The sequence below is a fragment of the Molothrus ater genome, unplaced genomic scaffold (assembly GCF_012460135.2).
Source record: "Molothrus ater isolate BHLD 08-10-18 breed brown headed cowbird unplaced genomic scaffold, BPBGC_Mater_1.1 matUn_MA122, whole genome shotgun sequence".
Taxonomy (NCBI): domain Eukaryota; kingdom Metazoa; phylum Chordata; class Aves; order Passeriformes; family Icteridae; genus Molothrus; species Molothrus ater.
The window spans coordinates 81,625-102,221 of record NW_023416576.1 but is presented as its reverse complement, the minus strand read 5'-3'; the positions used below and the strand labels follow the sequence as shown (position 1 = coordinate 102,221).

At 58.4% G+C, this 20,597-nt stretch overlaps 3 protein-coding genes across 3 annotated transcripts in view; 1 reads left to right on the top strand and 2 right to left on the bottom strand.

Moving 5' to 3' along the window:
• Nucleotides 1–189: 189 nt before the first annotated feature.
• Nucleotides 190–11,947, bottom strand: POLA2 (DNA polymerase alpha 2, accessory subunit). The gene is made up of 18 exons (XM_036405626.1): nt 11,793–11,947; nt 11,358–11,485; nt 11,185–11,270; nt 10,546–10,600; nt 10,360–10,466; nt 9,572–9,762; nt 8,995–9,083; nt 8,034–8,189; nt 7,787–7,849; nt 7,332–7,374; nt 6,239–6,357; nt 4,717–4,755; nt 4,537–4,610; nt 3,508–3,616; nt 2,440–2,546; nt 2,092–2,151; nt 1,631–1,757; nt 190–663 (listed from the first exon to the last, which is right to left on the bottom strand). The coding sequence occupies exons 1-18, from the start codon at nt 11,920–11,922 to the stop codon at nt 190–192; spliced, it is 2,157 nt and encodes a 718-aa protein (XP_036261519.1). The 5' UTR covers nt 11,923–11,947.
• Nucleotides 11,948–12,743: 796 nt separating this feature from the next.
• On the bottom strand, nt 12,744–19,987 carry CAPN1 (calpain 1). The gene is made up of 19 exons (XM_036405633.2): nt 19,735–19,987; nt 18,815–18,948; nt 18,565–18,733; nt 17,798–17,881; nt 17,639–17,724; nt 17,492–17,566; nt 17,256–17,416; nt 17,006–17,184; nt 16,667–16,678; nt 16,348–16,559; nt 16,223–16,262; nt 15,848–15,913; nt 15,257–15,314; nt 15,105–15,169; nt 14,960–15,028; nt 14,264–14,342; nt 14,052–14,168; nt 13,257–13,315; nt 12,744–13,101 (listed from the first exon to the last, which is right to left on the bottom strand). Exons 1-19 carry the CDS (start codon nt 19,891–19,893, stop codon nt 13,075–13,077), a joined length of 1,851 nt encoding a protein of 616 aa, XP_036261526.1. The 5' UTR covers nt 19,894–19,987; the 3' UTR covers nt 12,744–13,074.
• A 560-nt stretch (nt 19,988–20,547) lies between these two features.
• SYVN1 (synoviolin 1) overlaps nt 20,548–20,597 on the top strand; it is a 12,506-nt gene continuing 12,456 nt past the window's right edge. The window contains 1 exon segment of the mRNA XM_054518268.1: nt 20,548–20,581. Coding sequence (XP_054374243.1) covers nt 20,548–20,581 — 34 coding nt within the window.

Here is a 20,597-nt window from a genome sequence, read left to right as displayed (position 1 = left end):
CAGGCGTTTCTCCCCAGTTCCAGGCGTTTCTCCCCAATTCCAGGTGTTTCACCCCAATTCCAGGAATTTCAGCCCCAGTTCCAGGCGTTTCTCCCCAATTCCAGGCGTTTCTCCCCAATTCCAGGCGTTTCACCCCAATTCCAGGAATTTCTCCCCAGTTCCAGGCGTTTCTCCCCAGTTCCAGGAATTTCAGCCCCAATTCCAGGCGTTTCTCCCCAATTCCAGGCGTTTCTCCCCAATTCCAGGCGTTTCTCCCCAATTCCAGGCGTTTCTCCCCAATTCCAGGCGTTTCTCCCCAGTTCCAGGCGTTTCTCCCCGGTTCTGCAGCCCCGCGTGGGGAGGGGCAGAGCTGGGGCTCAGATCCTCACGACCTGGGCGGCCACGCAGGGGCTGCGCCGGGGGGCGGCCCCCGGGAATGTCCCTGGGGTTGTCCCCGTGTCCATCCCCGTGTCCGTCCCTCTGTCCGTCCCCCTGTCCGTCCCCGTGTCCGTCCCCCTGTCCATCCCTGTGTCCGTCCCCCTGTCCATCCCCGTGTCCGTCCCTCTGTCCGTCCCTCTGTCCGTCCCCGTGTCCGTCCCTCTGCAGCAGCAGCCGCCCGTAGGTGCCCCCGGCCTGGCCCTTGGTCAATCGCCCGGGGTTGATGCAGACACAGCCCAGGACGTCCTGAGGGACAGAGGGACAAAGGGACAGGGGGACAGAGGGACAGAGGGACAGAGGGACAGGGACAGAGGGACAGAGGGACAGAGGGACAGGGGGACAGGGGGACAGAGGGACAGGGACAGAGGGACAGGGACAGAGGGACAGGGACAGAGGGACAGAGGGACAGAGGGACAGGGGGACAGGGGGACAGGGGGACAGGGGGACAGGGGGACAGAGGGACAAAGGGACAGAGGGACAGGGATGCGGAAAAGGGGATGGGGACAGGGAAAAGGGGACAGGGAAAAGGGGACAAGGACAGAGACAGGGATGGGGACAGGGAAAAGGGACAGGGATGGGGACAGGGATGGGGACAGGGGTGGGGACAGGGATGGGGACAGGGATGGGGACAGGGATGGGGACAGGGATGGGGACAGGGAAAAGGGACAGGGGTGGGGACAGGGATGAGGGACAAGAGGACAGGGGGCAAGGATGGGGACAGAGACAGGGATGGGGACAGGGGTGGGGACAGCAGGGGGAGTAAAACATCCATGAATGCAAAGGAACTGGGACCCCCAGCCCCTCCAGCCCCCAGGTCCAGGGGATTTGGGATCCTCCAGCCCGTCCAGACCCCAACACCCACCAAGCCCGGGGGATTTGTGCGCCCCCATCCCCACTCCCGGCCCTTCCTGGGGCTTTTCCTGCTGAAATTCACCCCGGGGGAGTCCCAGGGGTCCCAGGAGGGTCCCAGGAGGGTCCCAGGAGGGTCCCAGGGGTCTCTTGGGGGTCCCAGGGGTCTCTCTGGGGTCTCTTGGGTCTCTCAGGGGTCTCTGGGGTCTCTCTGGGGTCTCTCAGGGGATCCTGGGGGTCTCTTGGGGGTCCCAGGGGTCCCGGGGGTCTCTCGGGGGTCCCAGGGGTCTCTCAGGGGTCTCTGGGGGGTCCCGGGGGTCTCTCGGGGGTCTCTGGGGGTCCCAGGGGGGGTCCCAGGTCCCACCTTGATGAAGAAGCGCAGCTCCGAGGGCGTCACCAGCACGTCCGGGGTCACCGGCAGCGCCGCGAACGCCCCCAGAGCCTCGAAATCCACGTTGAGCTCCTCAGAGGGCGGGTACAGGGGGTAAAAACTGGGGAGAAACGGATTTGGGGTGAGAAACGGGGATTTGGGGTGAGAAACGGGGATTTTGGGGAGGAAAATGGGATTTAGGGAGGGAAACTGGGATTTGGGGAGGGAAATGGGATTTGGGGGGGGAAATGGGGATTTTGGGGAGGAAAAAAGGGATTTTCGGGGAGGAAAATGGGGATTTGGGGAGGAAAAGGGGATTTGGGGAGGGAAAAGGGATTTTTGGGGAGGAAGGAGGGGTTTTGAGAAGGAAGGAGGGGTTTTGGGGAGGATAAAGGGGATTTTGGGGAGGAAGGAGGGGTTTTGGGGCAGAAAAAGCCGATTTTGGGGGTTCTCACCTGCGCTGGGTCAGGACGTGCCGCAGGATCCGCGTGAAGCGATCGGAGACCCCGGGGGAGCTGCGGGAGGAACGGGAGAGAAATGGGTGAAAAAAGGGAGGAAACGGGAAAAAATGGGTGGGAAAAAAGGGGAAAATGGGAGAGGAAAATGGGGAGAAAGAGGGGATTTGGGGGGAAAGGGAGGAGAGAAAAGGGAGAGGAGAAAAAGGGTAAAGAAAAAGAGGAAAATGTTGAAAAAGGGGGGGAGATGAAAGAAAGGGGAGGAAAGGGAACAGAGAGGGGAAAAGGTTAAAAAATGGGGGGAAAAGGCGAAAAAAAGGGAAAAAGGTCAAAAGGAGGAAGAGGCACCTGCAGATCTCCTCAGCCCCCAGGTGCAGCAGGAGGTCGGTGGAGGTGAGGCCCAGGACGACGCCGTCGATGTCCAGGGTGCAGGGATCGGGCACCAGGAGCACGCGCTGGACACACGGACACGGGACGGACAGACGGACAGATGGACACGGGACCGACACACGGACACGGGATGGACACACGGACACATGGGATGGACACACGGACACGGGACCGACACACGGACACATGGGATGGACACACGGACACATGGGATGGACACACGGACACACGGACACGGGACGGACACATGGGATGGACACATGGACACATGGGATGGACACACAGACATGGGATGGACACGGGATGGACACAGGATGGACACACCGACACACGGGATGGACACACAGACACGGGATGGACACACGGACATGGGACGGACACACGGACACATGGGATGGACACACAGGGGATGGACACGGGATGGACACATGGACAGGGGACGGACAGACGGACAGGGGACGGACACACGGACACGGGATGGACACACAGACAGGGGATGGACACACGGACACACGGGATGGACAGACGGACACGGGATGGACACGGGATGGACACACGGACACATGGGATGGACACAGGGACACACAGGATGGACACACAGACATGGGATGGACACATGGACACGGGATGGACACACGGACAGCCCTGTGAGCCCCAGGATGCCCCAAAACCCCCCGGAATGCCCCAAACCCCCCCGGAATGCCCCAAACCCCCCCGGAATGCCCCAAACCGGCCCTAATTCACCCCAAAACCGCCCCAATCCCATCGAGTTTTCCTTAAATGCCCAAAACGTTCCCCAGACCCCCAGGGCCGAGCTGGGGCCGGCGCAGGAACCTCTCAGAAGGGACGGAAATCATCGAACGCAGGGATTGGAACCCAAAAAGGGCTGCGAGGGGCGCCGGGAGCCCTGGAACCCCCACGATCCCAAATCTGCCCCGCAGAGAAAAGGGGAATTTCAGCCCAAATCCCGGCCCGAGGGGCTCGGGGACGTTTTGGGGTGAAAACCGGGAATTTTGGGGCCGGTACCGCTCTGTCCTCCTTGGGCAGGTCCGGGAGGGAGAAGGGCGGCTGAGGGTACACGGGGGGGTGGGAGACGTCGCGGAGAGACGGCACCAGGACCAGCTGGGAGCCAGAGCTGGGAGAAACAAACGGGGGATGAGAGGGGTGTGGGGGAAAAAAATGGCGATTTTGGGGGGAAAATGGCGATTTTGGGGGGAAAAATGGCGATTTTGGGAAAAGAATCCCATGGGAATGGGGAATTTGGGGCTGGTTCAGTGAGCCCCAGAGTGAGGGCACCAGAACCAGCACTGGGGAAAAGAGGGAAAAATGGGATTGGGGAGGAAAAATGAGAGAGTTTTGGGGTGAGAAGTGGCGATTTTGGGGTGGAAAGGGCGATTTTGGGGTGGAAAGGGCGATTTTGGGGTGAGAAGGGTGATTTTGGGACAAACCCCCCCCGGGGCTGGGGAATTTGGGGTGGGGAATTTGGGATGGGGAATTTGGGATGGGGAATTTGGGGATTGTGAATTGGGGATTGTGAATTTGGGATGGGGAATTTAGGGACTGTGAATTTGGGGTGGGGAATTGGGATTGTGAATTGGGATGGGGAATTTGGGGATTGTGAATTTGGGATTGTGAATTGGGGATGGGGAATTTGGGGATTGTGAACTGGGGGTGGGGAATTTGGGGATGGGGAATTGGGATTGTGAATTTGGGGATTGTGAATTTGGGATTGTGAATTTGGGGACTGTGAATTTGGGATGGGGAATTGGGGATTGTGAATTTGGGGACTGTGAATTGGGATGGGGAATTGGGGACTGTGAATTTGGGATGGGGAATTTGGGGATTGTGAATTTGGGGATTGTGAACTGGGGTGGGGAATTGGGGACTGTGAATTGGGATGGGGAATTGGGGACTGTGAATTTGGGATGGGGAATTTGGGGATTGTGAATTTGGGATGGGGAATTGGGGATGGGGAATTGGGGATTGTGAATTTGGGGATTGTGAATTGGGGATGGGATATTTGGGACTGTGAACTGGGGGTGGTCCCGTCCCCACCTGCGGGTGCCCTCGACGATGGTCCTGAGGCAGAGCCTGAGCACGTCCGGGAAGGGGCTCAGGAGCTGGCAGCCCTGAAATGGGGCAGAACCCCGGGATTTGCACAATCCCAGGGATTCTGGGATTTGGGGCTCCCCGGAGCCGCGGGCACTGGGGGGATTTTGGGGGGCCCCTCCTCACCTCCACCTGCTCGTGCTTGGCGTCCAGGAAGGGCCCAAACTGGGGGAAAACGGAGAAAATCGGCAAAAAATCAGCCCCCAAAAAATACAATTTTTGATAATTCTCGTTAATGAACCCCAAAGTTTAGCCCACACCCCCCAAAGAATGGAGAAAATCGGCAAAAAAATCACCCCAAAAATATGATTTGAAATAAGCATATAATTTTAATAATTATATATTATAAAATGGATAACTTTAATAATTCATTCATCCATGAACCCAAATTTCAGCCCAAACCCCCCAAAAATTGAGAAAATCAGCAAAAAAAATCACCCCAAAAATAGAATTTAAAATAACTATAAAATATATGATTTTAATAATTATATATTATAAAATATATCATTTTAATAATTCATTCATCAATGAACCCAAATTTCACCCCAAACCCCCAAAATTTCAGGGCAAAATGAGCCCAAAAAGGGGAAATTGCTGAAATTGGTGCTTTGTGCCCAGAGAGGGAACAGGGCTTTGACTCCAAGGGCGGGGTTTGCTCTTCAAATTGAGATTTTCTGGCACTTTGGGCTGAGAAATGAGGATTTTGGGGGTTGTGGGTGAAAAATGAGAGGTTTGGGCACTTTTAGGGTGAAAAATGAGAGATTTGGGCACTTTTAGGGTGAAAAATGAGAGATTTGGGCACTTCTGGGTGAACAATGAGAGATTTGGGCACTTTTGGGTGAACAATGAGAGATTTGGGCACTCTTGGGTGAAAAATGAGAGATTTGGGCACTTTTGGGTGAACAATGAGAGATTTGGGCACTTTTAGGTGAACAATGAGAGATTTGGGCACTTTTGGGTGAAAAATGAGAGATTTGGGCACTTTTGGGTCAACAATGAGAGATTTGGGCACTTTTGGGTGAACAATGAGAGATTTGGGGCATTTTTGGGGTGAACAATGAGAGATTTGGGCACTCTTGGGTGAACAATGAGGGGTTTGGGCATTTTTGGGTGAACAATGAGAGATTTGGGGCATTTTTGGGGTGAACAATGAGAGATTTGGGCACTTTTGGGTGAAAAATGAGAGATTTGGGGCATTTTTGGGGTGAACAATGAGGGGTTTGGGGCATTTTTGGGTGAACAATGAGAGATTTGGGCACTTTTGGGTGAACAATGAGGGGTTTGGGCACTCTTGGGTGAAAAATGAGAGATTTGGGCATTTTTGGGGTGAACAATGAGGGGTTTGGGGCATTTTTGGGGTGAACAATGAGAGATTTGGGCACTTTTGGGTGAAAAATGAGAGATTTGGGCATTTTTGGGGTGAACAATGAGGGGTTTGGGGCATTTTTGGGGTGAACAATGAGAGATTTGGGGTCAGCAATGGGATTTTAATGTGAATTCTGGGGGTTTGGAGCCGCCCCAGCGTTTGGAGGCCGCGGGCTCGGGGTGATGATGGCGCCGTTCATTAAACCGCACCGCTAATGAATGAGGCGTTCATTAATTAAACCGCGCCGCTAATGAGGTGTTAATTAATGAAGGAATTCCCCACCAGGATGCAGAGGTCGGGCCGGTCCCGCGCCACCACGTCCAGGAGGTCCCGGAGGGGCTCGAAGGCGGCGCTGTCCGAGGGCGTGAAGGGGCCGCAGGCAACGAGCACCGAGCGCGGGGCTGGGAACGGAATGATGGGGGATGATGGGGGAAATAATGGGGGATAATGGGGGAATGATGGGGGAATAATGGGGGGAATAATGGGGGAAATGATGGGGGATTGATGGGGGAATGATGGGGAATAATGGGGGAAATAATGGGGGATTGATGGGGGAATGATGGGGAATAATGGGGGAAATAATGGGGAATAATGGGGGAATGATGGGGGAATGATGGGGGAATGATGGGGGATTAATGGGGGAATAATGGGGAATGATGGGGGAATAATGGGGGATTAATGGGGGAATGATGGGGGATTGATGGGGGAATGATGGGGGATTAATGGGGGAATGATGGGGGAAATAATGGGGGAATGATGGGGAATAATGGGGGAATAATGGGGGATTAATGGGGAATAATGGGGGAATGATGGGGATTAATGGGGGAATAATGGGGGAAATGATGGGGGAATAATGGGGGAATGATGGGGGAATAATGGGGAATAATGGGGGATTAATGGGGAATAATGGGGGAATAATGGGGAGTTTGGGAAATAATGGGGTTTGGGAAAATAATGGGGATTGGGGAATAATGGGGTTTGGGGAAATAATGGGGAGTTTGGGGAAATAATGGGGGTTTGGGGAAAATGGGGATTGTGGGGGAAAATGGGGTTTGGGGAATAAAATGGGGGTTTGGGGAAAATGGAGGTTTGGGGAAAATGGGGATTGGGGGAAAATGGGGATTGGGGGGAAAATGGGGAGTTTGGGGAGAAATAGAGGTTGGGGGAAATAATGGAGGTTGGGAAAAATGGGGGTTTTGGGAAAATGGGGGTTTAGGGGAAAATGGGGTTTTGGGAAGGGGAGAAGGGGATTTGGGGACAATAAAGGAGTTTGGGGACAGAAAGGGAGAAAAAGGGGGAGATGGAATCCAAAGGGAACTTTGGGGATAAAAAAGGGGATTTGGGGGCAGAAATGGGGACAGAAAGTGGAGCTCACCCGCCATGGGCTCCGTGGGGGTGTGGAAGGGCAGAGGGACCCCCTGGGAAAGGCAGGGATGGCTAAAAATGCCCCAAATCCACCCCAAAATGCCCCGATTCCACCCCAAATCCACCCCAAATCCCCCAATTCCACCCCAAATGCCCCAAATCCACCCCAAATCCAACCCAAAATGCCCCAATTCCTCCATTTCCACCCCAAATCCCCCAATTCCACCCCAAATCCACCCCAAATCCCCCAATTCTACCCCAAATCCAACCCAAAATGCCCCAATTCCTCCAATTCCACCCCAAATGCCCCAAATCCACCCCAAACCCCCCAAGTCCACCCCAAATGCCCCAATTCCACCCCAAATGCCCCAATTCCACCCCAATTCCCCCAATTCCACCCCAAATGCCCCAAATCCACCCCAAATTCCCCAATTCCTCCCCAAATCTCCCCCAATCTGGGGTCACCTCGTAGAGTTTGGTCACCACCATCCTCCTGCCCGTGGTGTTGGTGCCTTCCAGAGCCACCACCTGAGGGATTGGGGGAAAAAGGGCGGAAATTGGGAAAAAGGGTGGGAATAAGGGAAAAGGGGTGGGAATTGGGGGAAAAGGGGCAGGAATTGGGAAAAAGGGGCAGGAATTGGGGGAAAAGGGGCAGGAATTGGGGACAAGGGGCAGGAATTGGGGGGCACAAGGGGGATGCCCCCATTCTGACCTGCCCTGGGAACAGGGAATATTCCGGAAGCTCCGAGAGGTCCAGGGGCACCTGGGCGCCCCCCGAGTGCTCCCTGTCCCCCAGCAGCAGCACGGATTTGGGGTTCAGCTTCCCGTTCCCATCACAGCCGATCTGGCCCAGCACCGTCAGCGGCTCCTGCGGACCCAAACGGGGCCAATTCACCCCAAAATGGGGCGGGGGGCGCAGAAAATGGGGGGGTTTAACCCCAAAATGGGGGAGATTAACACAAAATGAGGATTTTTACCCAAAATAGGGGGGATTAACACAAAATGGGGCCTTTAACGCAGGGATTAACCCAAAATGGGGGGGATTCCCCCCTAAACAGAGGGGTTTAAACCAAAAGGAGAGGATTTAACACAAAGCAGGGAAGATTCAGACCAGAACAGGGGGGTCTCACCCCAAATGGGGAGGTTCAGTACAAATGGGGGGTTCCACCCCAAATGGGGAGGTTCAGTACAAAATGGGGGGGATTCACCCCAAATGGGGAGGTTCAGTACAAATGGGGGGGATTGACCCCAAATGGGGAGGTTCAGTACAAAATGGGGGGGGTCTCACCCCAAATGGGGAGGTTCAGTACAAATGGGGGGGATTGACCCCAAATGGGGAGGTTCAGTACAAAATGGGGGGGGGTCTCACCCCAAATGGGGAGGTTCAGTACAAAATGGGGGGGATTCACCCCAAATGGGGAGGTTCAGTACAAATGGGGGGGATTGACCCCAAATGGGGAGGTTCAGTACAAAATGGGGGGGATTCACCCCAAATGGGGAGGTTCAGTACAAATGGGGGGGTCTCACCCCAAATGGGGAGGTTCAGTACAAAATGGGGGGATTCACCCCAAATGGAGAGGTTCAGTACAAAATGGGGGGTCTCTCTTACCCCAAATGGGGAGGTTCAGTACAAATGGGGGGTCTCTCTCACCCCGAAGGGCGCGGGGCCTCACCTGAGCGGGGAGCGCGGCGCAGCTGAAGCCGTCCAGGCCGTGGTGCCTCCGCAGAACCTCCCCGAGCGCCTCGACCCGCTCGGCCAGCACTGGGGGGGCACGGGGTCACCAAACAACCCCTGACCCCTGGGTGACCCCGGCGTCACCAAACAACCCCTGACCCCTGACCCCAACCCTGACCCCTGGGTGACCCCAGCGTCACCAAACAACTCCTGACCCCTGACCCCTGCTTGGTGTCACCAAACAACCCCTGACCCCTGACCCCTGGGTGACGCCAGGGTCACCAAACAACCCCTGACCTCAACCCCTGACCCCTGACCCTGATCCCAACCCCTGACCCTGATCCCCCAGCACCGGGGGGGGACCAGGGTCACCAAACAACCCCTGACCCCTCCTGAGCTCAGAGTGACCCTGGTGTCACCAAAGACCTCTTGAGCCCTGACCCTGAGCCCTATTGGGTGTCACCAAACACCCCCTGACCCTGACCCCAGAGTGACCCTGGCGTCACCAAACACCCCCTGACCCCGACCCCCCTGGATCCGGGCTGTCCCCGTGTCCCCCCCGTGTCCCCGCCCACCTTCCCTGACGTCCAGCGCCTTCTGGAACATGAACCTGTAGGGTTTGCTCAGGCTGCGCTCGGGGCTCCCGAAGGTTCTGACGCCGCCGCCGCCGCCGCCGCCGCCCCAGGCCGGGCCCCACGCGGCCCCGAACGAGGCCACGACCTCGCCCCGGCCGCCCCTGCTCGGGTACTTGAGGGAGGGGGCGGCGCTGAGGGCACAGAACAGGGCGGGAGTTGGGGTTAGGGTTAGGGGATTTGGGGCTAGGGTTAGGGTTAGGGGATTTGGGGCTAGGGTTAGGGTTAGGGGATTTGGGGCTAGGGTTAGGGTTAGGGTTAGGGGAGTTGGGGTTAGGGTTAGGGGATTTGGGGCTGCCCCACCCGGAAATTCGGGGCATTTGGGGTTTGCTCCATTTCGTTACCCCTGTCCTGAGCACCCCGTGCAGCCTGAAGGGCTGAATTCCCCGGGAGCAGAGGGGATTCGGGGCTCTGGGCTGGTTAATGAGGCTTTAAAAAGAATTAGAGTTTGTGGCTTTAACGGCTTTGGGATTGCAAAGCGTTCGGTGAGGAATTTAACAATTCCCCCCGAATTTACAGAGCTAAAATGCTCCAAAATTCAACAATTTATTTAAAAATAAATGTTTGTAGCTTTAAAGGCTTTGGAATTGCAAGTTCAGGGCGGATTTAACAATCCCCCCCGAATTCACAGAGCTGAAATGCTCCGAAATCCAACTCCCACAACGATTTGGGATTTTAAGGGAAAGGCAGGAGGCGAAGGGGGAAGAGGTGGCTGAGGAGCCCTCACTGACCTCGGGGAGAAGCTGCCGGGGGAGAAGAGCCCCGAGGGGCTGCGGGAGGACGGCGCCCGCTTGGCCCGGGGGGTCTCAGGTGTGGAATGGCTGCGCTTGTGGGGGCCCTGCAGGGAACAGGCACAGCACAGTGACCTCTGTGGGGTGCATTTACGGCAAACCCCGCGGGTTTGGGGTGACTCCCACCTTGGACGGGGTGGTGTAGGCGTCCAGCAGCTCGTCCTCCTGCTCCTCGTCCAGGCTGCTCTGGGTTAAGGGCTAAAAACGCTCCTGGTTTGGGGTGGAACCCAAAGTCTGAGAATTCCTCCCACTCCCAGCCTCACCCTGGGGATCTGGGACAGCTCAGGGCCCCCATTTTCTGCCAGACCCCCCCGAACTGCTCAGGATCTCCTCGGGATTTTGGGATCTCCTCGGGATCTCCTCAGGATCTCAGGATAACCTCGGGATCTCCTTGGGATAAGCTCAGGATCTCCTGGGATGTTGGGATCTCCTCAGGATCTCCTGGGATGTGAGGATATCCCCGGGATCTCCTCAGGATCTCAGGATAACCTCAGGATCTCCTGGGATTTCAGAATCTCCTCAGGATGTTGGGATCTCCTCTGGATCTCCTGGGATTTTAGGATAACCTCAGGATCTCCTGGGATGTGAGGATAACCTCGGGATCTCCTTGGGATAAGCTCAGGATCTCCTGGGATGTGAGGATATCCCCGGGATCTCCTCAGGATCTCCTGGGATTTCAGGATAATCTCAGGATCTCCTGGGATGTGAGGATATCCCCGGGATCTCCTCGGGATCTCCTCAGGGTCCCCTGGGATGTGAGGATACAGCTCCTGGAGCGAGTGGATGTCGTGGAGCAGCCCCCGGCGCTCGTCCCTCCCGCGCCGCCCGCGGCTGCCGCGCTTTGCCAGCACCTGGGGCAGCAGGACAGGCGTGGGGTGAGCGTTCCCGGCCATCCCGGGGCCTTTTGGGGATCGAAGGGGAGAACTGGGGACCCTCACCTCGTGCTCGAAGGCGTCCAGGCCCTCGGGGGTGAGCTGCAGGTCCAGGTCTTTGCTGGTGACGAAGGCCAGCAGCTCGTTGGCCAAGGCCACCGGGCCCAGCCCGTGGCTCAGGCACAGCTCCACCACTGAGGGGAGAACGGGGACTCAGGGGCTCCCAAGTCCCACCGAGATTCCCCCCCAAAAACATTTGGCTCCCTCCCCCAATCACCCCCTCAATTCTCTGTGCCCCCCCAAACCCGGCAGGTCCCAAAATCCTGGACCCCACAACAGCCGCCGTGAACCAAATAACCCCTCAGGGCTCCCCTGGGACCCTCAAACCTCCTCTGACACCCCCAGTCCCCCCCTCACAGCCCCCCTGACACCCCCAAACCCCTTCCTCCTCCCCAAGCCCCTCCATCTCCCCCCACAGGCCGCGTCCCCCGGAGCCCTCACGCTTGTCGGGCACTTCCTCGCCCTCGCAGCGCAGCTCGAAGAGCCGCAGCTCCCTCAGCACCGCCTCGGCCGTCACCGCCTCCGGGCCCCGCTCCGGCTCCAGCTCCGGCTCCATCCCCGGCTCCGCCATATCCGCGCTCGAACAGCGCGGGCGCGGCTCCGTGAGGGGAAGGGCGTGGCCACACCGTATAAGGAGAAAAGGCGTGACGAAGGAGGGGTAAAAGGCGTGGTTATTCAAATTTAGACAGAAGGGACCAATGGGAGGGCGATGGGCGGGTGAGGAGGCGGGACCGGCGTGCTCCAAGCACCGCCCATCAGGGGTGGGAGGGGAAAAGGGCGGGAGGAAAAAAAGGGCGGGAAAATTCGCGCCCTCAGAGCGCTGAGGGGGCGGGGCTGAGGCGGCTCTGAGGGAACCAAACCCGGCCGGGCCTGAGGGGCGGAACCGGGAATGGGGGGGCGGAACCGGGAATGGGGGGGTGGAACCGGGCCTGAGGGGCGGAACCGGGCCTGAGGGGCTGAACCGGGAATGGGGGGGCTGAACCGGGAATGGGGGGGCGGAACCGGGAATGGGGGGGCGGAACCGGGCCTGAGGGGCTGAACCGGGAATGGGGGGGTGGAACCGGGCCTGAGGGGCTGAACCGGGTATGGAGGGTCCTGCTCGGGCCCGGGGGTCGCACCTGCCCTGGGGATTCTGCCCCGGGTCTGGGGTCCCCTCCCTGCCCATCCCCTCATCCCCTACGATTCACGGCAGCCTCATCCTGCACCCCCCGCCCAGGAGACATCCCCAGGTTTTAAGTGAAAACCACCAAAATATCCCAAAAGTATATGAATATAACCCCGAATCTGGGATCCACAACCACAAGACAACCCCTAAACCCGATATTTTGCAGTACCTTGAGATCCCCTCACCCCCTCGCCTTGAGGGGGAGAAAGAACTGCCAGAAAAAGGAGTTTTGACTTAAATAATATTTTTTTTCTTTGGTTTATATCTCATTTTTAATTTATACAATAAAAAAATCACTTGATGGCACCCGGGGGCAGCAGATCCCTGAAGCGAAGGACGACGGCCGGGGCTCCGTCAGCACAGGAGGCACCAAAATCCGGAGGATTTGCCCCAAAAGGGCCGAGCGTGAGGTGAGGGAGGGACAGGGGGCTTTGGCAAAGCTCGGGGGGGTCCTGTGTGATCCCCACCCACCCCCCCATCCAGCCTTTTCTGCTGAAAAAAAGCCAAAAAAAGGGAAAAAACCGGCGCGGGGTGGTTGAAGGCACTTGGAGGGTTCGGTCAGGCGAACATGGTGAGCTGGAGCCACTGGGGAGAAGGAGGAGGAGGAGGGTGAGGGAGGAAGGGCAGCAGGAGAGGGTGAAGAAAGAGGGGGGAAAGCAAGAGAAGGAGGGAGAGGAGGAGAAAAGGAGGAGGAAAAGGAGGAGGAAGAGGAGGAGGAAGGCCTTGATCTCCCCTGGTACCTGCAGCAGGTCGAACGTGACGACCCCGTCCTGGTCCACGTCCATGGCTTGGAAAAACCCTGAGGGGAGGGAAAGGGATTCTGGAAAATTCCATTGGTGAGGGAAAAGCGTGGTCGGGAAGGCTGGAATGATTCGGGATTGGGGTGCGAGGGATGGTTTGGGATCATTTGGGATCACTCAGGATTGCATGGGAGGGATGGTTTGGGATGGTTTGGGATCACTCAGGGTTGGACAGGAGCGATGGTTTGGGATGGTTTGGGATGGTCTGGGATCATTTGGGATGGTTTGGGATCATTTGGGATGGTTTGGGATCATTTGGGATGGTTTGGGATCATTGGGGATCATTTGGGATGGTTTGGGATCACTCAGGGTTGGGCAGGAGGGATGGTTTGGGGTGGCTTGGGATGGTTTGGGATCATTTGGGATCATTTGGGGTGGTTTGGGATCATTTGGGATCATTTGGGGTGGTTTGGGATGGTCAGGGTTGGGCAGGGGGGATGGTTTGGGGTGGCTTGGGATCATTTGGGATCATTTGGGATGGTTTGGGATGGTTTGGGATGGTCAGGGTTGGGCAGGAGGGATGGTTTGGGGTGGTTTGGGATGGTCTGGGATGGTTTGGCATCATTGGGGATGGTTTGGGGTGGTTTGGGATGGTTTGGGATGGTTTGGGATCATTGGGGATGGTTTGGGATGGTTTGGGATGGTCAGGGTTGGACAGAGGGGATGGTTTGGGGTGGTTTGGGATGGTCTGGGATCATTTGGGATGGTTTGGGAGGCTTTGCTTGGGGTGCTCACGGAACATGGTCTCCAGGCGCACGAGGCAGCAGACGAAGCTGTCGAAGTCCAGGGCCAGGTCGGGCTCGGCGTAGCGGGTGATGAGCAGCTCGTGCAGCCTCTTGTTCAGCCGGTACCCTGGGACGGGGCACGGGGCACAGCCCGGGGGTCACCGGGGGGCCCTGGGGACGGGAGGGGTCCCGGGGGGGTCCCGGGGGGGTCCCGGGGGTCACCTGCAGCCTCCAGGGCCAGGCGCAGCTCGTAGGCGCTGATGGAGCCAGACTTGTCCAGGTCGAACTTGCGGAAGATGCTCTGGCAGGAACAGCCCCCCAGAGGAGCAGGGGTCACCCAAAACGCCCCCAATGTACCCCAAAATCCCCCCAGAGGAGCAGGGGTCACCCAAAATCCCCCCAATGTACTCCAAAATCCCCCCAGAGGAGCAGGGGTCACCCAAAACACCCCCAATGTACCCCAAAATCCCCCCAGAGGAGCAGGGGTCACCCAAAATCCCCCCAATGTACCCCAAAATCCCCCCAGAGGAGCAGGGGTCACCCAAAATACCCCAAAATCCACCCCAGAGGAGCAGGGGTCACCCAAAATACCCCCAATGTACTCCAAAATCCCCCCAGAGGAGCAGGGGTTACCCAAAACACCCCAATGTACCCCAAAATCCCCCCAAAGTGGAGACCACCCATGAAGAAAGACCCCAAAATCTTCACCCCACACCCCTAAAAAAGGGGGGAAAACAGTGTTTGGGGGGGGTTTACCCACCCCAAAAGCCCCTCAGTACTGGGGGTCACCCATGAGGACAGACCCCAAAAGCCCCTCAGTACTGGGGGTCACCCATGAGGACAGACCCCAAGCCCCCCCCCAGAATGGGGGTCCCCCACGAGACAGACCCCCAAGCCCCCGGGAGCCCCCAGACCCACCAGGTAGTTGCGGATGCGGTTCCAGAGCACGTTGAACTCCACCAGCCCCAGTTTCCCGTTCCCGTCTTTCTGGGGGAGGGGGTTAAGGAAAGGGGGGGTCCAGGGGTGCCCCCGAGCCCCCCCGGCCCCCCCCGGTTCAGGATACGTCCATCAGGTTCACCATGCTCCGGCAGGACTCCAGGCTGAAGCCCTTGGTGCGCAGGTCTTTGTCTGCAATTGGCGGTTTTGGGGGTCAATGAGATGCTAATGAGGGGGGTGGGGTCAGTTGGGGTGGAACTCCCCCAGACCCCAGCTCACGTTTGGCGATGATGCGGTTGAGGATGGTCTGGAGCTCGGTGACGCTGATCTCCAGGTCCTGGGGAGGGGACACGGGGCGGCCACGGCGTCACCGATGGGCAGTGACGTCATCGGCAGCCAGTGACGTCATGGCCAACCAATGATGTAATTGACAACCAATGACATCACAGCTAACTAATGACACCATCACCAAGTGATGTCATTGCTAACCAATGATGTAATGGTCAACCAATGACGTCATGGCCAACCAATGACATCATGGCCAACCAATGACATCACTGCCAACCCATGACACCATCCCCAAGTGATGTCATTGCTAACCAATGACATCATGGGCAACCAGTGATGTAATGGCCAACAAATGACGTCATTGCTAACCAATGACATCACAGCCAACCAATGACACCATGGCCAACCAATGAGATCATCTACAACCAATGATGTCACAGTCACAGCCAGCCAATGACATCATGGCCGATGAATGATGTCATCTACAACCAATGATATCACGGCCAACCAACGACATCATCATCAACCAATGACGTCACCACCGACCCCTGAGGTCACAGCCGATCGCCACCGCTCCCTTACCGGCCCCGCCAGCTGCTTGAAGAGCTGCTTGAAGTTCTCATCGATTTCACTCTCCCTCAGCACTTTCTGGGGGGAAAAGCGGCCATTTAGGGAACCGCCCAAAGCGGCCATTTTGGGAACCGCCCCGGGGCAAGAAGCGGCCATTTTGGGAACTGCCCAAAGCGGCCATTTTGGGAACCGCCCCGGGGCAAGAAGCGGCCATTTTGGGAACTGCCCAAAGCGGCCATTTTGGGAACTGTCCCAGGGCAAGAAGCGGCCATTTTGGGAACTGCCCAAAGCGGCCATTTTGGGAACCACCCCGGGGCAAGAAGCAGCCATTTTGGGAACCGCCCCACCCCGACACCCCGCCAACCCATCCTCCTGTCCCTGGCTGACCTCGTCCGGCAGCGTGGCCTGGATCTTGTCGTCCATCTCCCTGCGGACAGACAGACAGACAGGCAGAGAGCAGGCCGAGCACGGGCGTGGCCCCGGGTGGCCGGCGCGGCGGCGGCGGCGCTTACTCGGTGCCGGCTTTCTTCTCGGAGAAGACGCGGAGCACGAAGTCGCCCTCCTTGTTGGGCTCGAAGGTGGAGGGCACCACGATGTACTCGCCGGGCGGCAGGCGGAAGCGCGTGCTCACCTCGCGCAGGTTGATGAACTGCTCGGAGCGCGCGCGCGACGCGTTGGCCAGGAAGAACTCCCGCTTCAGGTGCACGCCCGACCTCCCCACGTACTGCGGGCACCGGGGGGAAACGCTCCAGAACGGCCCCAAAAACGGCCCCAAAAACGGCCCCGGGGGCGGCCTGCCCCGAAACAGCACCGCCGGCGCATGGAACCCACCTCGGGAGGGACCTGTGCGGAGAGAGGGGACCTTGGTTGGTGACAGGTGACACCAGGCGAGCCCAGGTGACCCCAGTGAATGCCAGTTGACCCCGATGGACCATTGGTGACCACAGCTGAAACCAGCTGAGGCCAGCTCGTGCTGGTTGACCCCAGCTGATGCCACCAGACCCCAGGTGACTCTAGATGACCCCAGTTAATGCCAGTTGATCCCAGCTGATCCCAGCTGGTGCCAGTTGACCTCAGTTGATCCCAGCTGACCCCAGTTGATGTTGGCTGACCCCAGTCGATGGTGGTTGACCCCAGTCAAGGCCGGTTGACCCTAACTGACCCCGTTACCTCATAGACAGCGAATCCAATGGTCTCCATGTCCTTGCCGTAGCGGCGCTCGCGGCGCCGGTGCTTCTGCATCAGCGCCAGCAGGAAGCTGCAGCCCGGCTCGCGCCCGCCGTCCTCGTCCCTGTCATCATCCACCTCCTCCAGCTGGATCTTGAACTGGGGGTTGATCCAGAACGTGGCTGCGGAGGGGGCAGAGGGGGCTCAGCGGGCGCCCGGCCCCGCGGGCCCGGGGCCGCCCCCCGGCGCGTACCGGGGTAGTTGCGGCAGCCGCCGGCGGTGCTGCCGCGCCGCCACGTCCCGTCGTAGAGCTGTGTGTTCCACTTGCGGAACTTGCGGGACTGCAGCGCGTCTGGGGTGAGGTTGCAGATCTCCAGGCGGGTGAATTCCCGCAGGAAATCCCGGAAGGACATCCTGCAGGAAGAGTCTGAGCTCGTTTCCAGGCTCGGAACGGGCGGGAAAAGGGGCTCGGGTTGAAGTTCCCCCTACCAGAATTCGCCGTCCTCCATCTTGACCATGAGCTGCTGGCGCAGCGCCGGCTCCACCGCGTGCCACTCGGCCGAGCTGCGGGGACAGCAGGGTCAGCAGGGCCCCGGCTCGTCACCGCTAACGAGCCCGGCGCTAACGAAGCCTCACCCGTCGCTCCAGGCGCCCGTCCACTCCACCTCTCCCCAGGGGTTGCGCATCCGGATGAGCTCCAGGGCCTGCCCGCGGTACGGGATCTGCGGACGGCGCCGTCAGGGCTCCGCCACCCAAAATCCACCGTTTCCCGCCCAAATCGGTGCCCGCCCTCACCTGCTTGGCACCAGTCACCGAGTAGGCGTGGCCCTTCACCAGCTTCTTGAAGGTCACCGCCTCCATGTCGAAGGCGCTCGTTATCTGCGAGGAGCCACCGCGGCCTTACCCAGAGAGCGACCCCAAATCCCGCTCATTTTCCCCCAAAAGGCCCGCGGTGGCTCATGTTGATGGAGCAACGTGAGAACGACCCCAAATCCCGCAGATTTTCCCCCAAAACGTGGAGTGGCTCATGTTGATGGCGCAACGTGAGAATGACCCCAAATCCCGATGGAGCAATGTGAGAACGACCCCAAATCCCACTGATTTTCCCCCAAAAACGCCCGCGGTGGCTCACGTCGATGGAGCAATGTACCCAAATCCCGCAGATTTCCCCCAAAAACGCCCGCGGTGGCTCACGTCGATGGAGCAACGTCCCCAAATCCTGCAGATTTCCCCCAAAACACCCGCCGTGGCTCACGTTGATGGAGCAATGTGAGAACGTCCCCAAATCCCGCAGATTTCCCCCAAAACGCCCGAGGTGGCTCACGTCGATGGAGCAACGTGAGAATGACCCCAAATCCCACAGATTTTCCCCCAAAACGCCCGCGGTGGCTCACGTCGATGGAGCAACGTCCCCAAATCCTGCAGATTTCCCCCAAAAGGCCCGCCGTGGCTCACGTCGATGGAGCAATGTGAGAATGACCCCAAACCCCAATGGAGCAATGTGAGAACGTCCCCAAATCCCGCAGATTTCCCCCAAAACGCCCGCTCCCGCGGTGGCTCACGTCGATGGAGCAGCCCAGCAGGGAGCCGCGCTCCAGCGCCTTGAGGATGATCTGGTAGAGGTCGGCCGGGGGCCGGCGCAGGTCGAACCACTCGGTGACGCCGCCCGTGAAGTCCTCGAAGCCCTCGGAGGTGCTGCCGCCCGACAGAGCCTCGTAGCAGCCGTTCACCCTGTGCGCGACGAGCGGGGCGGTTTTTGGGGGATTCCGCCCCGAAACGGGGGGCGCGGGCAGGGGCGGGGAGGGGCCGCACTTGGCGTAGGCCTTTTCCAGCAGCGCGCTCCAGAACTCGGAGCCCTCGGCCGAGTGCACGAAGAGCAGCTTCCCGTCCTTGGTGGGCAGGAAATCGTCCACCACCACGTCCAGCCACTCGCCAAACTGCCAGATCTGGGCGGGGTGAGGAAGAGGCGCCAGGGTCACACAGGGAAGGAGATTTTGGGGGGAAAACGCCCGGTTTGGGGTCCCGAAAAGCAGTGGAGAAGTGGAGGCGCCACAACGGGAGGGGACGTGAGGAACTGGGTGGGAAAAGTAACTGGGAGATGCTCCCAAAATTGAGGGTGTGACAAAATGGTGGAGGGAACCCTTAAAACACTGGGGGTCACCCCAAAATTACAGAGTGAAGCCCCAAAACTGTGGGGGATCCCCTCGAAATGGTCAAGGAGAGACCTAAAGAGGTGAAGAAAGCCCCAAAATTGCGAGAACCTCTCAGAAAGACAAGAGGAGGCCTGAAGTGGTGCTGGGAGCCCCAAAACTGGGGGGGATCCCCTTGAATGATGAAGGGGAGGCCTAAAGAGGTGAAGAAAGCCCCAAAATTGTGAGAACCTCTCAGAAGGACAAGAGGAGGCCTGAAGTGGTGCTGGGAGCCCCAAAACTGGGGGGGATCCCCTTGAATGATGAAGGGGAGGCCTAAAGAGGTGAAGAAAGCCCCAAAACAGTGCGAGAACCTCTCAGAAGGACAAGAGGAGGCCTGAAGTGGTGCTGGGAGCCCCAAAACTGGGGGGGGATCCCCTTGAATGATGAAGGGGAGGCCTAAAGAGGTGAAGAAAGCCCCAAAACGGTGCGGGAACCTCTCAGAAGGACAAGAGGAGCCCTGAAGTGGTGCTGGGAGCCCCAAAACGTTGGGGTTTGCACCGGGAACGGCAGAGGGGAGCCCCGAGGCCGGGCCCGGCTGACCTGGAAGTGGAAGATGCCGGCGTAGCCCTGCTGGAAGCTCTGCCCGTGCGGCACCACGCGGTGCAGCAGCGTCTCGTTGAGCGTCAGCGAGGCGATGGCCGCCAGCAGCCAGCAGTCACCTGGGCAGCACCAAAACCACCCCAACTCCTGCAGAACCATCCCCCAGACCCCACAGATTCGGGGCAAAGAAGGACAGAGGGACAGAGACGGGGGATGGGGGTTTGGGGGGGATTTGGGTTTTGGGGGGGGGATCGGGATTTGGGGTTTTTGGGAGAGGATTTGGGGGTTTTTGGGGGTGAAATAGGAAAAACGCACCTGGGATTTGGGGAAAAAGCAGGGGGACGGGTGGTTTGCATGGGGATGGGGGTTTGGGGAGGATTTGGGGTTTTTTGGGGGTGAACTGGAGAAATGCACCAGGATTTGGGGGGAAAATGGGTGGATGGGGTGTTTTGCATGGGTATGGGGGTTTGGGGAGGATTTGGGGGTTTTTGGGGGTGTGAAACTGGAGAAATGCACCCAGGATTTGGGGGGAAATCAGGATTAAGATGCATGTTCCACACACATGGATGGGGTGTTTGGGGTAGAATTTGGGGTTTTGGGGGGAGATTTGGGGTTTCCCCCCAGATTTGGAGTCCTGCCCGTGTCGGGTTGGAGGAATTGTGGTGAGTTGAGAGCGGCGCCGTTCTGGGGTAAAAAGCAGCAATTCCGGGGCAGAGAAGGGCACAGAGAGATCCCAAATCCACGGATTGGGGACCAAGGAGGGACAGGGGGACAGGGACAAAGGAGGATTCCTCACCCAGCGCTCCCTGGCAGATGTCGGTGCGCGTGGCGCCGTCCACGATGAACTGCGGGCGCGGGCACAG